At 36.9% G+C, this 21,515-nt stretch overlaps 1 protein-coding gene across 9 annotated transcripts in view; it reads right to left on the bottom strand.

Moving 5' to 3' along the window:
- The window catches only part of LOC126470122 (ras-related protein Rab-7L1-like), a 175,283-nt gene that overhangs the window by 17,198 nt on the left and 136,570 nt on the right, over nucleotides 1–21,515 (bottom strand). For all 9 annotated transcript variants that reach the window (XM_050097732.1, XM_050097733.1, XM_050097729.1 and 6 more), the window contains 2 exons: nucleotides 13,484–13,684; nucleotides 11,014–11,195 (listed from right to left, as the gene is read on the bottom strand). In XM_050097732.1, the coding sequence (XP_049953689.1) occupies nucleotides 11,014–11,195; nucleotides 13,484–13,684 (383 nt within the window). The remainder of the gene's footprint in view (nucleotides 1–11,013; nucleotides 11,196–13,483; nucleotides 13,685–21,515) is intronic.

Genomic DNA, 21,515 nt, shown 5'->3' with positions numbered 1-21,515 from the left:
TTGCACAGCTCATACGGGTATGGCCTGGTGCGTTTGAATTTTGAATGGAAACACGTGTACGCTCTTTCTCAGTATTTTCTGCATGCTGGAACGCTTCAAACCAGTCTCAGATGCAATTCTATGGACGGATGACATTGGATTTCGCTGAATAATTCCAGGAACTGTGGCGATATTTTCAGGCATAACTGCGGTTTGCTTGCGACCAACATGCCCCACTAGATCATCAGTTATGCTGCCTGTTCGTTAAAATTTTGCAAAGAGCGTACAAATGGTTTTTGCATCGGGTCCTTTTGGAACATTAAATCGTGCTTGAAAACTTCGCCTTGTTGCCGTAGGGCTCTCTTCTAACCTGTAGTACTCCAGCACCAGAAAAACGCATTGTTCAATGGAGTACATGGTTTTAATCTCTTCCTTCGGAACGCTAACCTCCTTTCACATTTCAATAGTGGAACTGATCGCTCTGGGCTTCGTATCACTATTTATACTAGGCATTACGTATGGCGATTACAGCGCCATCTGTTAGCAGCTTTTGTAACTATTATTTCAAACTGCTGTATAAACTTCTTACAGCTTTCACAATAAACATACCGTTTACTGCATTCCTCTATCGATCTTTGTTTTCGAGATATTTAATTTTGAAATCAGGGAGTCCTTTTCTGGACACCCTGTATGTGCATCCAAAATGGAGTTACAAATTCCTTCAATCACCAAACAAAACACAGATGTTTATAGCACAGTATTGCACTGCCATTAAATGAATGCAACAGGTAGTAGTTATACATAAATCAGCAATCTGACAATTTCATGCGAGTACAGTAGAGTCAAGTTGCAACTTGTGTTCTTGGACTGAGCAAGACAGTATTTCAAGATTTAAGCTGATCAAAATCTGTGAAATTCTCTTGAATGTGATGCTGCACTAAAGATCTTTATAAATCTGCACTTTTTGTTTTGTTTTCATGTTAATGATTAATGCAAAAGAATAGAAATTTAGCAGAATACTCTAAACATAACTTTGACAAACTTATTACATACACACATTTGCTATAGTTCCATTCTTTTATCTTGGCGGCTCGCGCATGCCCGCCCAGACGCGGGAGACTGCTGCGTTGCCAGTTGCACACGACGCACGCGCCAATAGAAGCAGCGCCATAGTATAGCTAGTTTGCAAGCTTATGTTTAGGGGGGAGCGCACAGTTCGTAAAGTAAAGCTACCACGGCCGCATTAACCCTTTCGCTGTTACAAAGACGTGCTCCCTGCATTCCGCGCTGTGTGCGATTTTGTCACTGCACTGCTCGCCTGAGCAGACACATGGTGTTCCCACTGCTTTGACACACTTATCATTCGATTCCACAAAAACTATTTGGCCCAAAAATTAGATTTTTACATGTCTTCTTGGCTGATACCTTCCCCCCATAAATGACTTAATTTTGTTTCGATGTTCAACACAGTTATTATGCAGCATTAAACGTAATAAACCATTGCACGAAATTTTGAAGAGTTTGCAGAGGTAGAAGTCCATAGCGTATACTTTCCGTATGGTCGATTTTAGTTGGCACAATCTTGAGAATGAAATGTGGACAAGATACCTAAATTTCATATAAAATTTACTGTATAACAATATCTCATTTAATTTAAGTACCACATAGGTGTCGTATGTAATATTGAGAAATATTCCGTCTTTCGCGACTGTAATAAAGGTTTTATTTACACTGAGCACGTTTGGCTTTATTTTAAAGCACTTCAATGAATCAAAAGGAAGTAGACAAAATACATTAAACAAAACTGTGGACTTACAAAAACATTAGGACTTGAATATACTGTCTATCAGTGAAGTGCTCTCAGCTATGTCAAATATAATTTTTGTGTGCGGCACACACAAACATCATTTATTTGCTAAAACACTGATCAGCCAACACAAACGTTGAATATTGTGTTACCGCAGCACAAAACTATGAAAAGTGACTTGGCAATGGAGGAGACAAAATACTGTCCACTGAAGATGCTTCAAAAGAGAGAAACGTGTCTGGTCTAAATAAGTCGCTTATTACAGTTGCGGAAGAGGAATAATTCAATACCACTGGTAAAACTGTGACTGTGGAACAAAAACAAGAAAGAGAACATGAGTATCATTGTGTATGTGCCATACCTTTCATTGATTGAAGTGCTTTAAAATAAAGCCAAACGCGCCCGGTGTAAATAAAACTTTTATTACAGTCGCAAAAGACGGAATATTTCTCAACATTACATACGACACCTATGTGGTACTTAAATTAAATGAGATATTGTTATGCAGTAAATTTTATATGAAATTTAGGTATCTTGTCCACATTTCATTCTCAAGATTGTGCCAACTAAAATCGACCATACGGAAAGTATACGCTATGGACTTCCACCTCTGCAAACTCTTCAAAATTTTGTGCAATGGTTTACTACATTTAATGCTGCATAATAACTGCGTTGAACATCGAAACAAAATTAAGTCATTTATGGGGGGAAGGTATCAGTCAAGAAGACGTGTAAAAATCAAATTTTTGGGCCAAATAGTTTTTGTGTAATCGAATGATAAGTGTGTCAAAGCAGTGGGAACACCATGTGTCTGCATAGGCGAGCAGTGCAGTGATGACAAAATTGCGCACAGCGCGGAATGCGGGGAGCACGTGTCTGCAGCAGCGAAAGGGTTAATGAAGAGACAACACACTAGAAGTTTCAAAAAATTGCATTCAAACGAATATAATTCAAGAAGTAAGGCATTTCGATATTGTTTTTAAATAATTAAAATATTAAGCACTGCACAAGGTTTGAACTCTTAACCTTTCACGTAGAAGTCCAACACCTTAACCATTACACTAACGCAGATGGTCTGCCTACGAAACACCGTGAGGAGTCTAACACGTCACGCAAAATACTGACAAACTCTTTTGGTATGACTATGAATTACTCATGCTTCGTCGAAGTACAATAGGAGATAAACAATTACCGCTCTTCTTTAGTGCGAAAAAGCGGTTCGTGAGATTGATACGAACACCTTTCCTTGCTATCGCCTGAATTAGTAGGCTTATTGCTTGTTTGGTTTAATTAATTAATAGAATATGAAGCAATTAGTATAAAGAACGCTTTTTCCAAACTTTCTATAAAAGAAAGTCTGCTATCAAGACATTGACTGAACATTTCTAAAACTGAAGACACTCGTCCATGCTATGCACTGCAGTCGAGATCTGGCAACGTCGTTCTCTGTTCATTGGCTGACTGTGTTTTGTGACGTCAGATGCACAGAACGAACCTAAACTCGGCCGCCAACATAAATGATGCGCACTTTAGTATGTATGCACACTATTGTTCATTAGAACTTTCTATCTGAAGATGACAGGGATTAACTGAAGCGTTCAATACTGCTTAGCCAATTCACAGCCAAACTGTCACCTGCCAACTTAATGTGGACCCCAGGCTACGCTGAAGATCAGTGTCACCACAACCTACATTTCAAAAAGTTAAAGAGACATGAAATTGCATAATCATTCAGTTCTCTTTTTGTTTGCATATGTATGATGTCACACCCCACATTACTGTACAGGGTGTATCAAAAAGAATCATCCAATAAAAATAAAATAAAAATCACTCTAAGATGTGTGCGATGAACATACTGTTGGGAAGAGCAAACTCTCAAGTTTTACGTGGTTCCTGCTAGGTAGGAGCAGTGTGTACCCACTTCACTTCAAGTAAAAATGGTGTTGAGACAACAGAAAGGGTTTTGTGCTCCACATTTTGCGCAGTGCAGATCAGTAATAACTGTTCAGCATGACATTCGTACTAGATATGGTGTGGATCCTCCTACAGCACAGAGCATTAGACGATGGCATGAAAAAATTTCGAGAAACACATTGTTCATGTAAAGCAAAATCACCGGGGCCGTCCCCGAGTGGCTGACACAGATGTTGAACCATTCGCCACAGTTTCACAAGGAGTCCATAAAAATCCATTCACCGTGCAGCTCGACAGCTCAACAAGCCCCTGATGTCCATGTCGCACATGTTGCGTCGACGTTTACATGTGAAACCATACAAAATCTAGTTACTGCAAGCTCCTCGTTAAGGTGACCACAACATGCAGAGTTCTGGAATTTTGTTCTTGGCAAAATGGAGGATGACAGTTTTCTTCCACACTTAATGTTTAGGGACAGGGCAACATTCCATTGAAATAGAAAGGTGAACTGTCAGTGTGAGAATATCGGGTACGGAACAACCACATGGAGTTGTACAACATGAGAGGGACTCTCCAAAATTTAATACGTTTCATGCAGTTTTATGGGAAAAGGTGTATGGTCCATTTTTCTTTGCTGAGAACACTGTTACAGGAAGCACATATCTCGATATGCTTGAGAACTTTCTTTTCCCACAGTTGGAGACTGATTCAAACTATTTTGTTTACTAACAGGATGGGGTACCGCACCACTGGCATCTGGAAGAGTGGGAATTTTTAAAGCAAAGGATTATTGAATGATGGATCAGTCGCACTGGACAAAATGATTCAGCCTTACATTACTGGTCTCCAAGGTCACCGGACCTGACTGTATGTGATTGCTTCTTGTAGGGATTTATAAAAGACTGTTTATATGCCTCTGTTACCAACAACAATGAAAGACCTGAGACACTGCATAACAGCAGCTGTGGAAGGTGTAACTCAAGACATGCTCGCTGCAGCATGGGAATAAACTGAATACAGCACTGACATATGCCATGCATCTTGAGGGGAGCCTACTGAACACCAATGAAAATGTATGAGAAAAAACTTTTTGAGTTTCCCGTTCATCGTAAAACAAAATTCATTCTATATGTTTATTAGTTTCAGAAATATAGACTCTGGTTAATCCATACCAAGTGGTCCAGCACTGGTTGCTTGACCATCTCAGAAAAATTTTATATTTGCTAGGTGAATTCCCCAATGTTTAGTAGTCCCAAAACTATTTTTTTAAAACATTTATTGTTTATTATTTTGAAATGGTGGCCATATTTGTTCCAGGCCGCATGCGTTTCTTCGTATTTGCAAGCATCTACATTTTTTACGATTATTCAGTAGTGGATTGTCCTAAGCATTTCAGATAAAATGCATTTAGTTCAACACACTCTGGGCTACAAATTAACATCATTATCACTTAGCTGAATGTATTCTTTAATATATTTTTAATAGTTCAAAGTTATCAGCCATGAATTAAAAATACTTTTTGAACAGTAGTTTTCCAAAGAAAGATTAATTTCTCAGCTTCAATATTTTTTCTGCTGTTACACTGCATAGTACAGTTACTTTTTATAGAGTATCAAAGGTGAGAGCTTACACTTAAAAAAATACATTTTAAAAAATTGATTTTTTTAAAATTTTTCCATTTTGTGGCCTGCAATATCTTTGTTGGGGGACGAAATAAAAATCTGCAAATTTCACAGTTAATAGACCTTTATGATATCAGAAGTCAGTATAAATTTCAACTTTGAGATTCAACTGGAAGTTATGGGAAAAAGATAAACACGAGTCAAAAATACATTTTTTAACATCTGCAATATCTGGTAGGCTAATCAAATGAAGTATACCAATTGCATAATATAACACCACATTACACTAGCTAATGATTATTTGTCAAAACAATGCTGTGGTAATTGTTTCAGCAGGCTAACAATTGCATCTGCAATCCTATACAAGTCTGGTTCTTGTCGTCTCCCTTACACCAACAATTGTCTACTCTCACTTATTTAGCTAGAAGTTCTTGCAAGTGTGCAGTTGAAAAGTGGTGTCTCAGTGTTCTGTTGGTGTTGTTATTAATGAAGCATGTCATAAAAGTGTGTATGAAATGCATCATAAAGACATTACTTGAATCAAAGATTAGAGTGAGGAAGAAAAAGTGTTGTTTTACTTACAAATGGCTCTGAGCACTATGGGACTTAACATCTATGGTCATCAGTCCCCTAGAACTTAGAACTACTTAAACCTAACTAACCTAAGGACAACACACAACACCCAGTCATCACGAGGCACAGAAAATCCCTGACCCCGCCGGGAATCGAACTCGGGAACTTTACTTACAAGTCAGCCCAGATATCAAATCAACATGCAAGTACCATGAAATGAAATACTTAAAAAAATTTCATCACTTTTTTGGTCAGTCTTGCATGGACTCTTTTGAGAAACATAAGAAACCTGTAACAAAAGGTCTGTGAGAAACAACATTTGATCATCATTCTAAAAATAAAAGCCCTTTTGTCAATCTCATACCAGGAAAATCATTGTGTCCAACACGTTATTCTAAGATATTTGTAATTCACAAGAGAAAGAATAGTGAAACCTCAGATACAGAATTTTGTGACTTATCAGCAACCATTAAAAAAGTACATACTGCTTGCTAAATCCTCGGTATATCGCCTGCAACTAAAATTAGAAAACTAAGTCAAGATAAAAGACCAAGTGCCTTGATTACAAAAATTGAGAAAGTGGCAGTTACACTCAAAAAGAATTTGGAAGTTTCATTTCAAAACACAAATTGTACTAAAACAGATGGAAGTTCTGAAACTTCACCAACCGAATATGATGATTAGATAGAAAAACTAAAAACTAAGTGCAGTATTCAAACAAAGAGGATAAAATTACCAGTTTACCGCTGAATTCTTGGAGTCAAACAAATGTTAGTGACGAATTTAATGTATCACAATGTCTTGTTAAGTTAACAAGGCAATTAGTAAAAGAACAGAGAATTTTACCAGCATTACAAAAAGAAAAGTGCATCTACTTTGGTAGATGAAAACACAATCAATAAAGTTATTAAGTATTATGACGGATGACAATAACAGTCGATTGATGTCTGGAAAAAAAAAAGACTGTGTTTCTGTGAAAGAAAATGGTTCTAAGATTCAAAGACAAAAAAGGTTAATATTGTGTAATTTAAGTGCACTATTCACCGAATTTAAAAAAGAAAATCCTGACATTAAAATTGGAAGATCAAAATTTTGCGAGTTGAGACCAAGATGGTGTATTGTTGCAGGAGCATCTGGCACCCATAATGTTTGTGTTTTTATTATCAGAATGTAAAGTTTATGATAGATGGAGCCAATCTTAGAGTGGACTATAAAGATCTTCTGGAAGTTATGGTAAGCAATATTGACAGTTACAATTGTATGATCACGGGAAAATGTGAAGATTGTCCATGCAAACAAGCCTTACTTGACATGTTTGAAGAATCCAAAGAAGACGATTTGATGCCTGACAATATTAAATACAAACAATGGCTCACACAAGACAGAACTGAAATGGTGACAGTCATTTTTGAATCGTGTTTGTAATTTTTCCCATAACTTCCAATTGAATCTCAAAGTTGAAATTTATACTGAAGTTTGATATCATAAAGGTCTATTAACTGTGAAAATTTCAAATTTTTATCTGGTCCCCCAACAAAGGTAATTGCAGGCCACAAAATGGAAAAATTAAAAATCCATTTTTTAAAATAGTGTATTTTTTAAGTGTAAGCTGCACACCATTGATACTCTATAAAAAGTAACTATACTATACAGTGTAATAGCAGAAAAAAAATATTAAAGCTGAGAAATTAATCTTTTCTTGGAAAACTACTGTTCAAAAATTGAGTTTTTTTTAAATTTGTGGCTGATAACTTTGAACTATTAAAAATATACTAAATAATACATTCAGCTAAGTGATAATGATGTTAATTTGTAGCCCAGAGTGTGTTGAACTAAATGCATTTTATCTGAAAGGCTTAGGACAATCCACTACAGAATAATTGTAAAAAATGTAGATGCTTGCAAATACAAAAAAAACGCATACGGCCTCAAACAAATATGGCCGCCATTTCAAAATAATAAACAACAAATGTTTTAAAAAATGTTTTTGTGACTGCTAAACATTGGGGAATTTACTCAGAAAATATAAAATTTTTCTGAGATGGTCAAGCAACCAATTATTTTTTTCCTGGACCACTTGGTATGGATTTACCCACATGCCAAAACAGATGATTTTTCTTGATACACCCTGTATTATGGGACAAAGCCAACATCTTATGTCCATAGGTTCAGTTGACCCAATGGTAGCATAGTCTACTACAGCTATTTGATTTGTCACCAACTGTATAGGATGCCTACTCATCATCCAAGATTCCAGAAAATGGTCCATTCTCACAACTATTGAACTGCCATGGAATGTCTTTCTGTTTATCAAGCAATTCTTTTACACTTATGCTTCAATTCTAACACAATGTTGTCATGCCCACTGACCATAACCAGATGGTGCTGCTTCAACATGAACACCATTTGCAATAATTTTTGCGATCTGCATTCTCAAACATCTATGCCTCCCTAGTAATGTATTCTTCACAACTGCACGATACACCGTTGTTTTCAGGAATATGCAAGACCCCAGTGTAGTTTTATTTATTTATATTTAGAATGAGACGCTTTACACTCTAATCTCATAGATTCTGGGAGGTATGTATTGTATTGTATTGTATTGTAAAATTGAAATGTGTGGTGCTAACATTATAAAGGCAAAAGAATACATCAAATGCCTCTTACAATTTGCATAGGTGCCTAAACCGAGCTATCTAAGACAAACACCAGAAAGCTACTTCCCACATCCCAACATTCTAGCACATAAGCTATTAAAGTAAATTACAACTGTTGTAGGGTTAAAAGTTTTTCAGCACATGCTCTAAAGTTCTGATCTTGCCACATGTTACCGATTTCTTATAACAATTGCAGACTTACTGAAAATATGGGAATTTTCTACGAGCAAAAACTTTTAACCGAGTACACTTTATAGAAGTGGTGTGGCAAGTTTCTTTGAAATACAGGATATGATTAATTTAACATTTAAAAATGGCAAAATGAGGCTGAATTTTACATTCTGCCTAGCGTCCTTTGGAATACTTCAAAAGCTGCAGCCACTAGTAGTTGAAATGAAGCCTTTTGCCATCAAAGTCATCACTGGTAGAAGCATTATGGACTTCCAGTCTCTCACTAATGCTTAAAACTGTCCCTTGTGTGCCATAATACAAACCAGTGCAACCTATCTCATAGCAGCCATAGGACAATGGGGGGGGGGGGGGGGGGGGAAGAGAGAGAGAGAGAGAGAGAGAGAGAGAGAGAGAGAGAGAGAGAGAGAGAGAGAGAGAGAGAGAGAGAGAGAGAGAGGGGGGGGGGGGGGTTTACGAAGGCCTTGTTGGCCGAAAACTCACTTTCCGACAGCTTTTTGTTGTCCCTCCCTGCGACTCAGCATCTCTGCTATACGATGAGTAGCAACTATCCTTTTCATAATATTGTAATACTCAAGATAGCTATCATGCAGTAGCAACCTAAAGCCAGCACATCTTTTGGATTCAACTCTTTGTCTGGTACTTCATTTTATAATCCATAATGAAGACAGTGCACTCACCGCTGCAGAGAGAAAGTTTCATGTTTACAAACAGTGGTTAAAACATGAAGGCAGTTTTACTGCAGTGTGCCAGGGAACTATTCAGGTAATCATGGCAAATGGAAAACTGAGAATTCTCTGGATCTTCCAACAGATGAAAGATCGTTGTATAAGAGAGAGGATGTCTTGTGAATATTGATATTTTTTTATTAATTTCTCATTTCTTTACCACAGAACTGACAGCCAGTTTGGATCCAGAATGAAATATTCATTCTGCAGCAAAGTGTGCACTGGTATTACCTTCCTGGCAAATTAAAACTGTGTACCAGACCATGACTTGAACTCAGGACCTTTGTCTTTCACTGGCAAGTGCTCTACTGACTGAGCTACCAAGGCATGACTCAACACGTCCTCACAGCTTTACTTCCACCAGTACCTCATCTCATACCTTCTGGGCTTCACACAAATTCACCCGTGAAACTTGCAGAACTCACACATCTGGAAGAAAGGATATATTTGACACATGGTTTAGCCACAGCCTGGGAGATGTTTCCAGAGTAAAATTTCCCCTCTGCAGTGAAGTGTGTGTCGATATGAAACTTACTGGTAAATTAAAACTGTGTGGCAGACCCAGACACGAACTGCGACCTGTGCATTTCACGGTCAAGTGTCTTCGCAATATCCTTTCTTCCAGGACTGCTAGCTCTGAAAGTATTGCAGAATAACTTCTGTGAAGTTTGGAAGGTAGGAAACTAGGTAGTGGCAGAAGTAAAGCTGTGAAGATGGGTTGTGAATCATCCCTTGATAGCTCAGTCAGAAGAGCACTTGCCTGCAAAAGGCGAATGTCCTGAGTTTGAGTCTCAGTCCGACACACAGTTTTAATCGGCCAGGAAGTCTCAGCTAATTTGGATTTCATTATAATGTGACCAATCTATGCAGCAACCTCAAATTAGTGTGTAGCAAAATTATGTAGGAAATTTATCAATGATTGCAGCAAAATGAAAAGGGTGTTTCCTGAGGTGACAAATTACAGCTGCAGTGCTGAGTAGACTCCACAGTCCTGTCTCATAGTTGAGCCAAACGAAACTGCCTTCAATCAGCATAGCACAGGAGTCATAATGTTACTGTTCAAACATTTATTAGTCTTTGTATTTTGCTGCCACCCTCAAACAATGATAAAAATATCAAATTACACCAGTATTTTTAATTGTCCTTATAATGAAACAGAGAGGGGTCATATCTACACTTTTATTTTCTGTTTGTCCATATTCCATCGTTGACAGTGCAAGCTGATTATGAAACATAAAATTCACAGAATAAGGAAGATAATGTATTGAGCATGAATAAATATGGTGTCTAAGTTCAGTAGTTAATATTTTAGTAATGGCAATTTCACCACAGACAGGATCAAAATCTTGTATGAAGAGCTAACAAGGTAGTGCATTGGCTTGTATCCAACTGAACTAAAAATTTCAATGACTGATAAAGAATATTCGTGCAGTTTGTACAAAAGACAACACAGTCCTTTAAACACCTAAACTGTAATGGTAGCAGCAATTTAACATTAAAAACATTTGAACTATTCATCAACAAAATACAGCACTGTAATGTACCTTGTTGGCTAGCAGCATGCATGGAATAGGGCTACCATCTGGAAGACTACACTTCGAGTCAACATCTCTCTTCCATTTGAGTGTATTTACAAAAGAATTTTTGTTTGTTAAATCAAACATTATAACACAGCCGTCAGCATCTTTATAGTAAACTCTGGTCATCCATGTAAATCGCTCTTGCCCTGCAAAGCGAAAGAAAACATACTCAGCTTTGACTGACACACACACACACACACACACACACACACACACACACACACAAAGGTAATACAATAAAATAAAGTTAATGAAATACAATCCATGTTTAACTTAAAAATGAGACAATGAATTAATTTACTTATACACAGACCAGAATAACAATGTTGTTTGCAGTGTAACTCAGTGAGCATGGAAGGGACTGAATGGTGGTTGTTCACTGTGATCTGGTTGTGGCAGCAACAACTGTGCTGTTTCATACTGAATAGGATTCCAAGCTGCCATTATTACCCAGAAATAAGCTAGCTTTCGAGGATTGTAGTAGGCTTACCTACATTCTGCACACTTTTGCAGAAAGTTTCAGACATTCTGTTTAAAATAATCATGCCACACACAGAAATGAACTACACAATAAAGGTTACATGTTACTTTGCCAGCCATGAGAATCACTTTTAATTAATTGTGGTAACCTGCACCAGACCCATTGGAATGATATTACAACAGCAATAAGAACAGAAGCTGCAAATAAGGTCATTCACTGGCTGGCTGTTGGCATCGTAACTATCCTGCAAACATGGTATTGATCACTTTGATATTCTGAATCCAGTAATAAGACATGAAATATTGGGTGATTATAATTAAAGTGCAGCTACTAACTTATTATCATATGGAAGCAAAACTTGGTACATATTTTAATGTGTTAATGTATAACTGATTTATGCCAGAAAAAAAATTAGTTCCAATTTTGGCCACCTGGAGCAAATCTGTCACTGAATGAAAGAAAGATACACAGAAATATTTCCATACGTCATGTATTAGGAAGGGATGTGCGAAGAAAAGTCAAACAAGTGAGAAATGCATAATGTTGATTTTATTATTAACCTTCACTTAACAGTTTGTTCAGTATGAGTACCAGAGATGACGACGAGATGCTGCACCTGGTGGCCAAAATTGAAGCTATTTTTTCCCCCCCAGCATAAGTTGGTTCTGTATTAATGCATTGCAATAACTATTATGTTTCGCTGCCATGTGATAATCACATTCCACACTATACCTCCACAAGTACTTGCACTTACAACCATCTGGGACTATGGAAACATCAGTAGTATTTGGATATCAATTACATCCTGAAATAAGAATCTCTTCACATGATGGCATAAATTAAACAAGATTTGAATGTGTTTTGGATATCATTCCAGATGGATTCTCAGAGCCCTGATTTTAACTGTATTGGTTATTACACAAGTTTCTCTGAACTGTCACTAGATGATGAAATTTAAGATACGTCGTGAATACTGCTGGTCACAGAGACAATCATTACAAAGCATCACTTGTGTATAAGCATTGCCCTTCTTAATTATAGCCCCAGGAATATAAGTATATGTACCACTTGAAGACCTCACAGCTTCCCTGCTTATCACAGTTTAGTGCAAACTGGTCCTCATGACCAAATGATGCCAACCCACTTCCCCTTTTGACAACCCTACAGATGCATTTCTTATATGATGCTGGACTATTCACTATCAACAGTATGATTCCAATTACTAGCATCTTCCACACACTGCCATCCCCATGGCTTGCTTACAATATATATTTGCTTCAACTGTTCAAAATATATCTACAGGTCTTTTAGTGATGCTGCACAGCAGTTCCACATTAACAAAATGCTAGACCCCTAAGTAAACTGCTCATCTAATGTCTCAAAGTTTATGAATTTTTATGAAACTTTGCAGTGTAAGAACACATTTAAGGACACAAAGTAGTCTAGACAAATAGTTCCTTAGTAATGTGAGCACTCATTTGTTCCTTCACACAATAACTGCCTGTATACACATGTAAAACCCCACTGGCTCTGCACTGTTCAATGCAGTCTCATGCGCACTCACTGACTAATCATTTTCATGTCACGCTCTCCTTAGAATGTGATGAAAGTAATTTAAACATTTTGTTTTCTTCTAATGTGGTATTGTGATTTCCACAAACCATAACATGTGATGGCTTCATGGCATTTGTGTTGATTTGTACGATATACTAGTCTTTTCATGTGACTGTATTAGCTGTTAAGATTTGATTACACATATATAGGAAAGAACCAAGGGGAATAACAAAAGTCAAGGCAAATAGTGTGTAAGTTAAAACCAAAATTATATGGGGAAACTCTGATGCAGGTATTTGCAACCGAAAACTCATTTACGACCTGGAAACCATTTGTGAATACTGCAGTGAATTTCCTGATACTACATAGATTCTATCACTTGTTAATACTGATTCTTACCAGCTATATCCCAAAGCTGAAGTTTTATTGTCTGTGTCTCAGACCACTTCAGAATTTTCAAAGCAAAGTCCACACCTACAGTCCCCTTGTAGTCTTTCTTATATGTATTTTGCACATAACGCTGCACAAATGATGTTTTCCCAACAGTTGGATCACCAATGATGATTACTTTGAACAGCTTCTCTGGCATATTAGGTAGTTCTGCAAACAAAAGATGGCCAGCTTTGGTGTTAATTATTACAGATATAGCAGAAAAATACATTTATTGTACTTTTACAAATGGAAAATATTACACTGGAAGGAATCTAAGAAAATACGGAGAAAGTAAAGAGTGACTATCAAGACACCACCAAGCAACTTTAATAAGGAAATATGACGTCACCTTTGAGGGATACTAATAAAGTTCTGCTCTGGGCATGCAGATTCCGGCTGTGGAGAAGTTTACATTAAAAACCAACTGAGCTATCAACTTACCTTTCTCAGATTCTCATATCATATAATACCATACTTTCATCCCCTTTGTTTCCTTCCTTAAGCATCACTGCTCAATTTGTCTTGCTCTGTTGTTCTTAATAAAAAATTATCCTTCCACTAGAGCATTATATTTGTCAAACACCAAAAGTAAAAACTTTGGTAGGGCAGGGCATAATTCAGTTCAAATTTCTAAAAGCCACTTTAATTTGTATTGCAACTTTGTCTTAAGAACACCTTTTTCTTTAATACTCTACTAACCTAAGTAACACACCAGCACTGCAACTGACTTTTCCTTCCCACCCTATTCCAGCATGAAACATCATTAGGAATGGATTAACATACTTCACACAGCGAGAGAGAGAAGGAGGAGGAGGAGGAGGAGGAGGAGGAGAAAAGAGAGTGAGTGTTTTAACTTGACTTTAAAAAATATAATAAAATAAAAATTGACTGAAAAAAAAAATTTTCAGATGAAAAGTTAATATTTTTAATGGTGACATCTGTCTGTTCTACGACTGGCCTCACCCACAGCTGCCACAACCTTTTTATTTTCAAATGGGAACCCCCATTTTTATTGCAGAATCAGGTGCAGCGAGGGGAAAAAAAAGAAAACCCTATGGTTTAGTCAAAATATTTTTCTCCATTCGTAGTAGATTGTGCTGTAATCAACAAAATTCAATTTTTCTGGTTTTTTTAATTAAGAACCAACACATTTAACTCTAAATTACATTTCCAATAAAAAAATTACGGTTTTTCATTCTAAATAGTTGATATCATTGTTAAAAATTTAATTTAGTTTTGGAAATTTGATTGCACAGTAAAGCTTTTATGCTTTGCTCCTCCTCAATGTAACATAGTTTTCTGTTTCGTTCGTGGTTGATTTCGATAAGCCTCCACACCACCAGGATGCTCGCTTTTGTTGACTCTCCTTGAATCTCACCATGGGGGTGATTGGTTTTATTGTGGTTTCCTATCCACCTGCCTTAATTCTCATGTCTATTACAGTGCCATCTGCTACCAATGGAAAAATTGTTTTGGATAAACCCTAGGTATGTTTTGGTGTATAATCTTGAATCTTCAATTAAAAAGGAGGGGCACCCATTTGAAAATAAAAAGTTGACCCCCATGGGGGGGTTAGGGGGTGGCCATTTTTAACGTAGACAAATGTCCACTTTGAAAATATTAACTTTTCATCTTGAATATTTTTTTCATATTATGTTTTTTTTTATATTTAGTTGTTCCACATTAAAACAAATGCCCTCTATGTACACCATATTACACACAAAACTGTACTGATTAGTTTTCCATCATTAACACCTCTATGTCCAGTTGGATCAAACCCTTAACATTTATGCATTTCTACCTTTTTAGCACAGTAGAACAAACATTTCACCTTAACACTTGGGAAAGATTACTTCCAATAAAAGATCTGAATTAAGCTGACTATAACCTTTTGTTTTCCATTTCTTGCTAGTGAGTAGTAAGGCTGGAGGCGGGGAGCACTATATTAGAAAAAGTCCATTCTGAGGTTTTTCTAAGCACCAGTATTATTTCACTTACATCAGTAACTAGAAGGTAATACCTTTTGTTGTATTAATGGGATAAGGGAATTTCAGCCCATGATTTTTCTTCCATTAACCTTTCTTGCCTTTTTTCAGTGTCTTCAAGAACAGATACAAACACACCTAACAGAGTGGTGAAATGTTCGTGTGTAAAAGCACAACTGCCACATATTTCCTCTACTCATAACAGCAAGTAAAATCAGCATAAGAGATCTGCTCAGAGAGATCTGGCCTATTTCCTCCTGTAACAACATTGTGTAGATCCAGCTCTTTGACAATGTTACCTAGCAGATTACACAGACATGATAATAACAAAATGTTACACACACTTTGCAGAAACATTTAACTATTCAAAGTGGCCTTACCTGAAAGAACTGGTTTTATAATACATGACCATATATTCAAGTGAGTAAATACGGTTGCTCAAGCAGCAATCATTAACTACGTATTTAATTACGGCTTCAATTCTATCAAACTCACAGTTGATCAATTCCGTAACTTTTGCTGTACATCCCTAAATACTTACTCTGACCTTACCTTCACCACTGCACTTCATTATATCCAAACAGCTTATACTACCCTTCTTGATTCGCATAAAATGTCAGATCTCAAAGAAATCCTTCTTTATGAGAATTAAACTATCATGGAACTAGTGTCCTTGAAGACTTTTTTACAATTTCATGTGAAAATTGTGAATGTAAAACATCAATATCTCAATGACTGGTCTTGATGCAAGCTGTGCACGGAGATTATACTATTTATTCAAGTGTGTAAAATCATCATGGCAATACACTTTTATATCTTTTTGCCTTTCTGGCTGAAGGTTAATGGGAATGCTTCCACTGCTTCCTTATTTCTGCATTCTACATCTATACTCTGCAAATCACTTAAGTGCATGGCAGATGGTTCATACCACTGGCCGGCCGCGGTGGTCTAGCGGTTCTAGGCGCTCAGTCCGGAGCCGCGCGACTGCTACGGTCGCAGGTTCAAATCCTGCCTCGGGCATGGATGTGTGTGATGTCCTTCACTTAGTTAGGTTTAAGTAGTTCTAAGTTCTAGGGGACTGATGACCGTAGATGTTAAGTCCCATAGTGCTCAGAGCCATTTGACCATTTTTTCATACCACTGTACCAGTTATGATTTTTTTCCCATTCCCTCCACATATGGAGCATGGGAAAAATGAGTGTTTAAATGCCTGTGTGTGCACTTTAATTAATCAATCTTGTCTTCACGATTCCTATGCGAGTAATAAGTAGGGGTTGTAGAATATTCCTAAAGTCATCATTCAAAGCTGGTACTTGAAACTGTCAGCAAGCTACCTCAGGAAAATTTATGCCCATCTTCAAGAGTTAGCCAGTTCAGATTCTTCTCTCTGTGACACTCTCCCACAGAACAAACAAAACTGTTAACATTCGTGCTGCCATTCTTTGGATACATTTAGTATTCCATTAATCCTAATTGGCATGGGCCCCACACACTTGAGCAATATTCCAGTGATTTGTAAGCAATCTCATTTGTAGTCAGATTGCATTTTCATGGTATTCAACCAATAAACTGACGTCTACCACTTGCTTTGCCTCTGACTGAGTCTATGTGACCACTCCATTTCATATCCCTTACGAAGTGTTACACACAGGTATTTACAAGAGTTGGCCAATTCCAACCATGACTCACTGATATAGTCATAGGGTACTATGTTGTTGTTCTTCTTCTTCATGAAATGCATAGTTTTACAATTCTGAACATTTAAACCAAGTTGCCAAACTTTGCACCACTTTGAAATGTTATCTAGATCTGACTGAATATTTATACAGGTTCATTCAGACAGTACTCCACTATAGATAACTGTGTCATCTGCATAAAGTCTGAGGTTACGATTAATATTATCACAAGATCATTAATATAAAATACGAACAAGGGTCCAAATAACTTGTATGGAGCACAGCTGAAGTTACTTCTATCTGATCATCATCCAAGATAATGTGCTGTGTCCTTCCTACCAAAAAATCACAATCCAGTCACAAATGTTGCTTGATACCCCATATTCTCATACTTTTGACAATAAGCATAGATGTACTACTTAGTCAAATGCTTTTCGGAAATCAAGAAATACAACATCCACCTTACTGCCTTGATCCAAAGCTTTCATTATGTCACGTGAGATAAGTGCAATTTGGGTTTCACATGATTGGTGTTTGCGGAATCCCATCTGGTTGGCATGGAGGAGGTCATTCTGTTCAAGACACATCATTATGGTTGAGCTCAGAACGTTTTCTAATATTTTAAAACAAAATTGATGTCAAGGATACTGTATGGCAGTTTTGTGAATCACTTCTACTATCCTTCTTGTAAATGACGGTGATGTGTGCTTGCTTGCTTCCAACTACTGGACCTGGTTTTTTGTTTGACAGCTCTGCTATAGAATATAGTTACAAGACAGGCTAACTCAGCCACAAATTCAGTACAGAATTTGATAAGGATTCTATTGGGACCCGGAACTTTTTTCAATTTTAACACCACTGACATTAAAACTTTTCAATGTTACAATGATTAAATTGAGGCCATCCTCCTGGATTTTCCTTTTTGAAGGAACATTTGAAAATGGAGTTAAGCATTTCAGCTTTTGCTTTTCTACCATCAATTCCAATTTGTCTCATTCATGAGTGACTGGACACCAACTTTGGTGCCACTAACAGCCTTTACACATGACCAGAATTTCTTTGTTTTGTGAAAGATCATTTGGCAGTATTTTGCTACGGTAATCACTGAAGGCTTTGTGCATTGCTCTCTTGACAGCCAAATGCATTTCATCTCACAATCTATAGCCCTAGGCTTTGTTTTACACCTACTATGCAGTAACATTTGTTTCTTTAGAAGTATCTTTACAGTGACTGTATTCCTTGGAGGTTCCCTCCCATTATGAACTGTTCTGCTAGGTATGTATCTATCCAGTACATGGTCAACTGTTCTTTTAAACTTGAGTCACAGTTCATCTACATGTTCCTGTCATGTGTCGAGTTTCAAGTTCCTCATCAACATGGGACACTACTGCCTTTTTTTTTTATCTCATTTACTGACCATGTGTATCTTTCCACTTGTTTTCAGTTGTCCTTTGTACTTTGGTAATCATTGTTGCCACAACTGCATTGTGGACCTCTGCAAAGAGGTCAGATCTATTTGTTGCCATTAGATTTCAGATATTGCCACATGAGAGGGCTTCAGAACTGTCTGCTATAGGTACTTTTCTGAGAAGCATTTAGTAATTTTCACAGAATGTCTTGTCAGACCCACAACTGAAAAAACTAGTATTCCCCAACGGATTGTTGGATGATTAATGTATCCACTGATTATTACTGTATGACGCCAGAACTTGTATACAACTGACCTGTGGTTTTCTCTAAAGTTTTCAATTCCATCACGAGGTAAGTCTGGTGGGTGATAGAAGGATCCAGTTACCATTTTATGCCAACCCCTGATAATGAGTTTTCCACAGTTAATCTCACCTGCAGCTTCAATTTCTCTCTCGGCAGACCGGTTTTTTGTTTCCCCTTTTCTTTTTTTTCTGTCTACTGCAACAAATAAAACATCTCCATTTCCCATAAGCCTAGCCTTTCAATAAACACTTAAATTTCCTCCCAAAATTTCACAGCTATCCATTTCAGGTTTCAACCACTTCTCTTGCCTAGTATTATGTGAACTACACTGCTTTCCAGGAGCACTACAAACACTTTACATTAGACCAGAATATCAAATCCAGCAAATTACTTACCAGAAATGTATAGCAATAATGGAAATTCCTGGATGGAAAAATACGTAAAGTGAGGAAAAGGCAACCACTTACCTAGAGATGACTGATACTTGCCGCACAGAAATGTGTAATAGAAAGCACTTCACACTAACGTTTGAGCTCTTGCTCTTTTTCTGGTGAGAGTACACAGATCACACAACAAGCAGTATATGCAAACTTGTGTACTCTTCGCTAGGAAAAGAGCAAGAGCTCAAAAGCTAGTGTAACTGCTTTCTATTACCTGCTTCTGTGCACCACACACCAGTCCTGTATAGGTAAATGGTTGCCTTGCCCTCATTTTACACATTTTCATTTATTGGAACTATATAGTTTAAAACAATTTACTGAATAGCTCTGAGAAACATCTCTCCATTTATTCCTCATAACCTATAAATATACTGAAAAATTGTTATACAACTAGTAAATTTCACTTGAGGGAAGAGTGTAAACATTACCAAACAATCATTACATTTGGCTTCATTTCTATGAAAATTTCAAAGTGGAATATCATTCTTAAACATCCTTATGCAATACTAGCAACTTCTACTGATGGATTCTTTATTCATTGCTTAGGCCATACCAGTACAGAAATGCACAGCTAATGAGGTTACTATTTTTTATTACAACAACATTAGTACTATTCATTAAAATAAATTACACACATAAATTACAACAGAAGTGAAAATATATAGCCCTGTCGATTACACCATTCATACCCTTAATGGTTACACATTAATACATACAGACAAACAAAAGACATGCATTTCAAACATTATAGATATGTTTCTAGAACTTCTTTACAGTGTAAAACTGATGTCATTTTTTTTTTTTTTTTTTTTTAGCTTAGATTTCATTTTCATTGCCAAGGGATGCTGGAAGGTAATTGTATATTTCGACCCCAATGTACATTACCAACCAAGGCAAAATAGGTTTTTGTATAGGGACACACAAAGAGCTATTAGCCTTTAATTTTGAGTGTGCTAGTGTGCCATCCTCCCTCCTCCTCCTCCTCCCAAATACTGGTGGTAGTGACACACGTATGTAGCGTAGCTCAAGATTAATTTTCATTCCTCATTTACCATGCTATCCACAATAATGCACTGCAACCTAACTTAATAAAAGCTGTAAACCAACAACAGAAACTTTTTAACGATGGGTGGCAGGGCAGACGGATGCGCACTGGCACTATGTATTTCACAGAAACTTTTTTCTTTTGACCTTATATTTGAGGTCACTCTGAACTGTAAAGCTATGCCCAACAACAAATATAATGAATTATTTACATTTAGTATCAAATTTAAATCTGTAATGAAATGGTAATTGTGTGTCAAAGAGAGAGAGAGAGAGAGAGAAAGAGAGAGAGAACACAATGCGATGTCCTTACAGTTGAGAAAGACTGAAAAAGAGATGAAACTACTGTAAATATTAGAAATTGTTAACTATATGGCAGATAAATCTCAGTTCTTTGCATAGAAGTTCCACATGTAAATAAACTTTCCATTTATGATTTTTTAACTTCTGCATTACATACTAGTTTGGTCTGTGTTGTGGTTCAATTATTTGCAGTTGGGACAATCAGTTGTCACCAAACATGCTAAAAACTGATTCACAATTTAAAAGTTGCTGAAGAAATCCATGAAAGTTTCTAGTTTTCAATCATCAGTATGTTTCTGCTTAATATCAATACACAATTTAATGTAACCATAATATCATTTAACATTTGTGTGCAGTAACTGACTTGCACCATTACCTACAACTCTCTCAATCTTTTTGGGTTAAGAGTCCATTATGAAAGCTCATGATGCAAGTGTTCAGCTTATGTTCTCCTACTGTATAATGGATTTCAGATAGGCATTGAGACTCTCTCTTCTCTTCATGCAATTTCACCACATATTTTGTTTCAACAGCTTTAATACTTTTACTTTAACCAGACAAGCCTGTCACGTCTTATCTTTATTAAGAGTAATATTCTGCTCCAACATTTTTGCACATTAACACACAGATTTAGAAATAAAACCTGAACACTGTTTACCATAAGGAACCTTCAATCCCTATGTCTTCGTGATCTCTTACCATTATCAAACACACGTGTAAATAATGCAGATTTTCCTCTCAAAAAAGCACAGCGGAAGAAAACCTAACAGGCAACATTACAGTCAGCCAAGTGGGATTAACATCAAATTCTTACCAGCATGAACAATTACACCAAAAT

This window comes from Schistocerca serialis, chromosome 3, assembly GCF_023864345.2.
Source record: "Schistocerca serialis cubense isolate TAMUIC-IGC-003099 chromosome 3, iqSchSeri2.2, whole genome shotgun sequence".
Classification (NCBI taxonomy): domain Eukaryota; kingdom Metazoa; phylum Arthropoda; class Insecta; order Orthoptera; family Acrididae; genus Schistocerca; species Schistocerca serialis.
The sequence above is the reverse complement of the archived record's forward strand: the minus strand, read 5'-3'. Positions and strand labels throughout refer to the sequence as shown.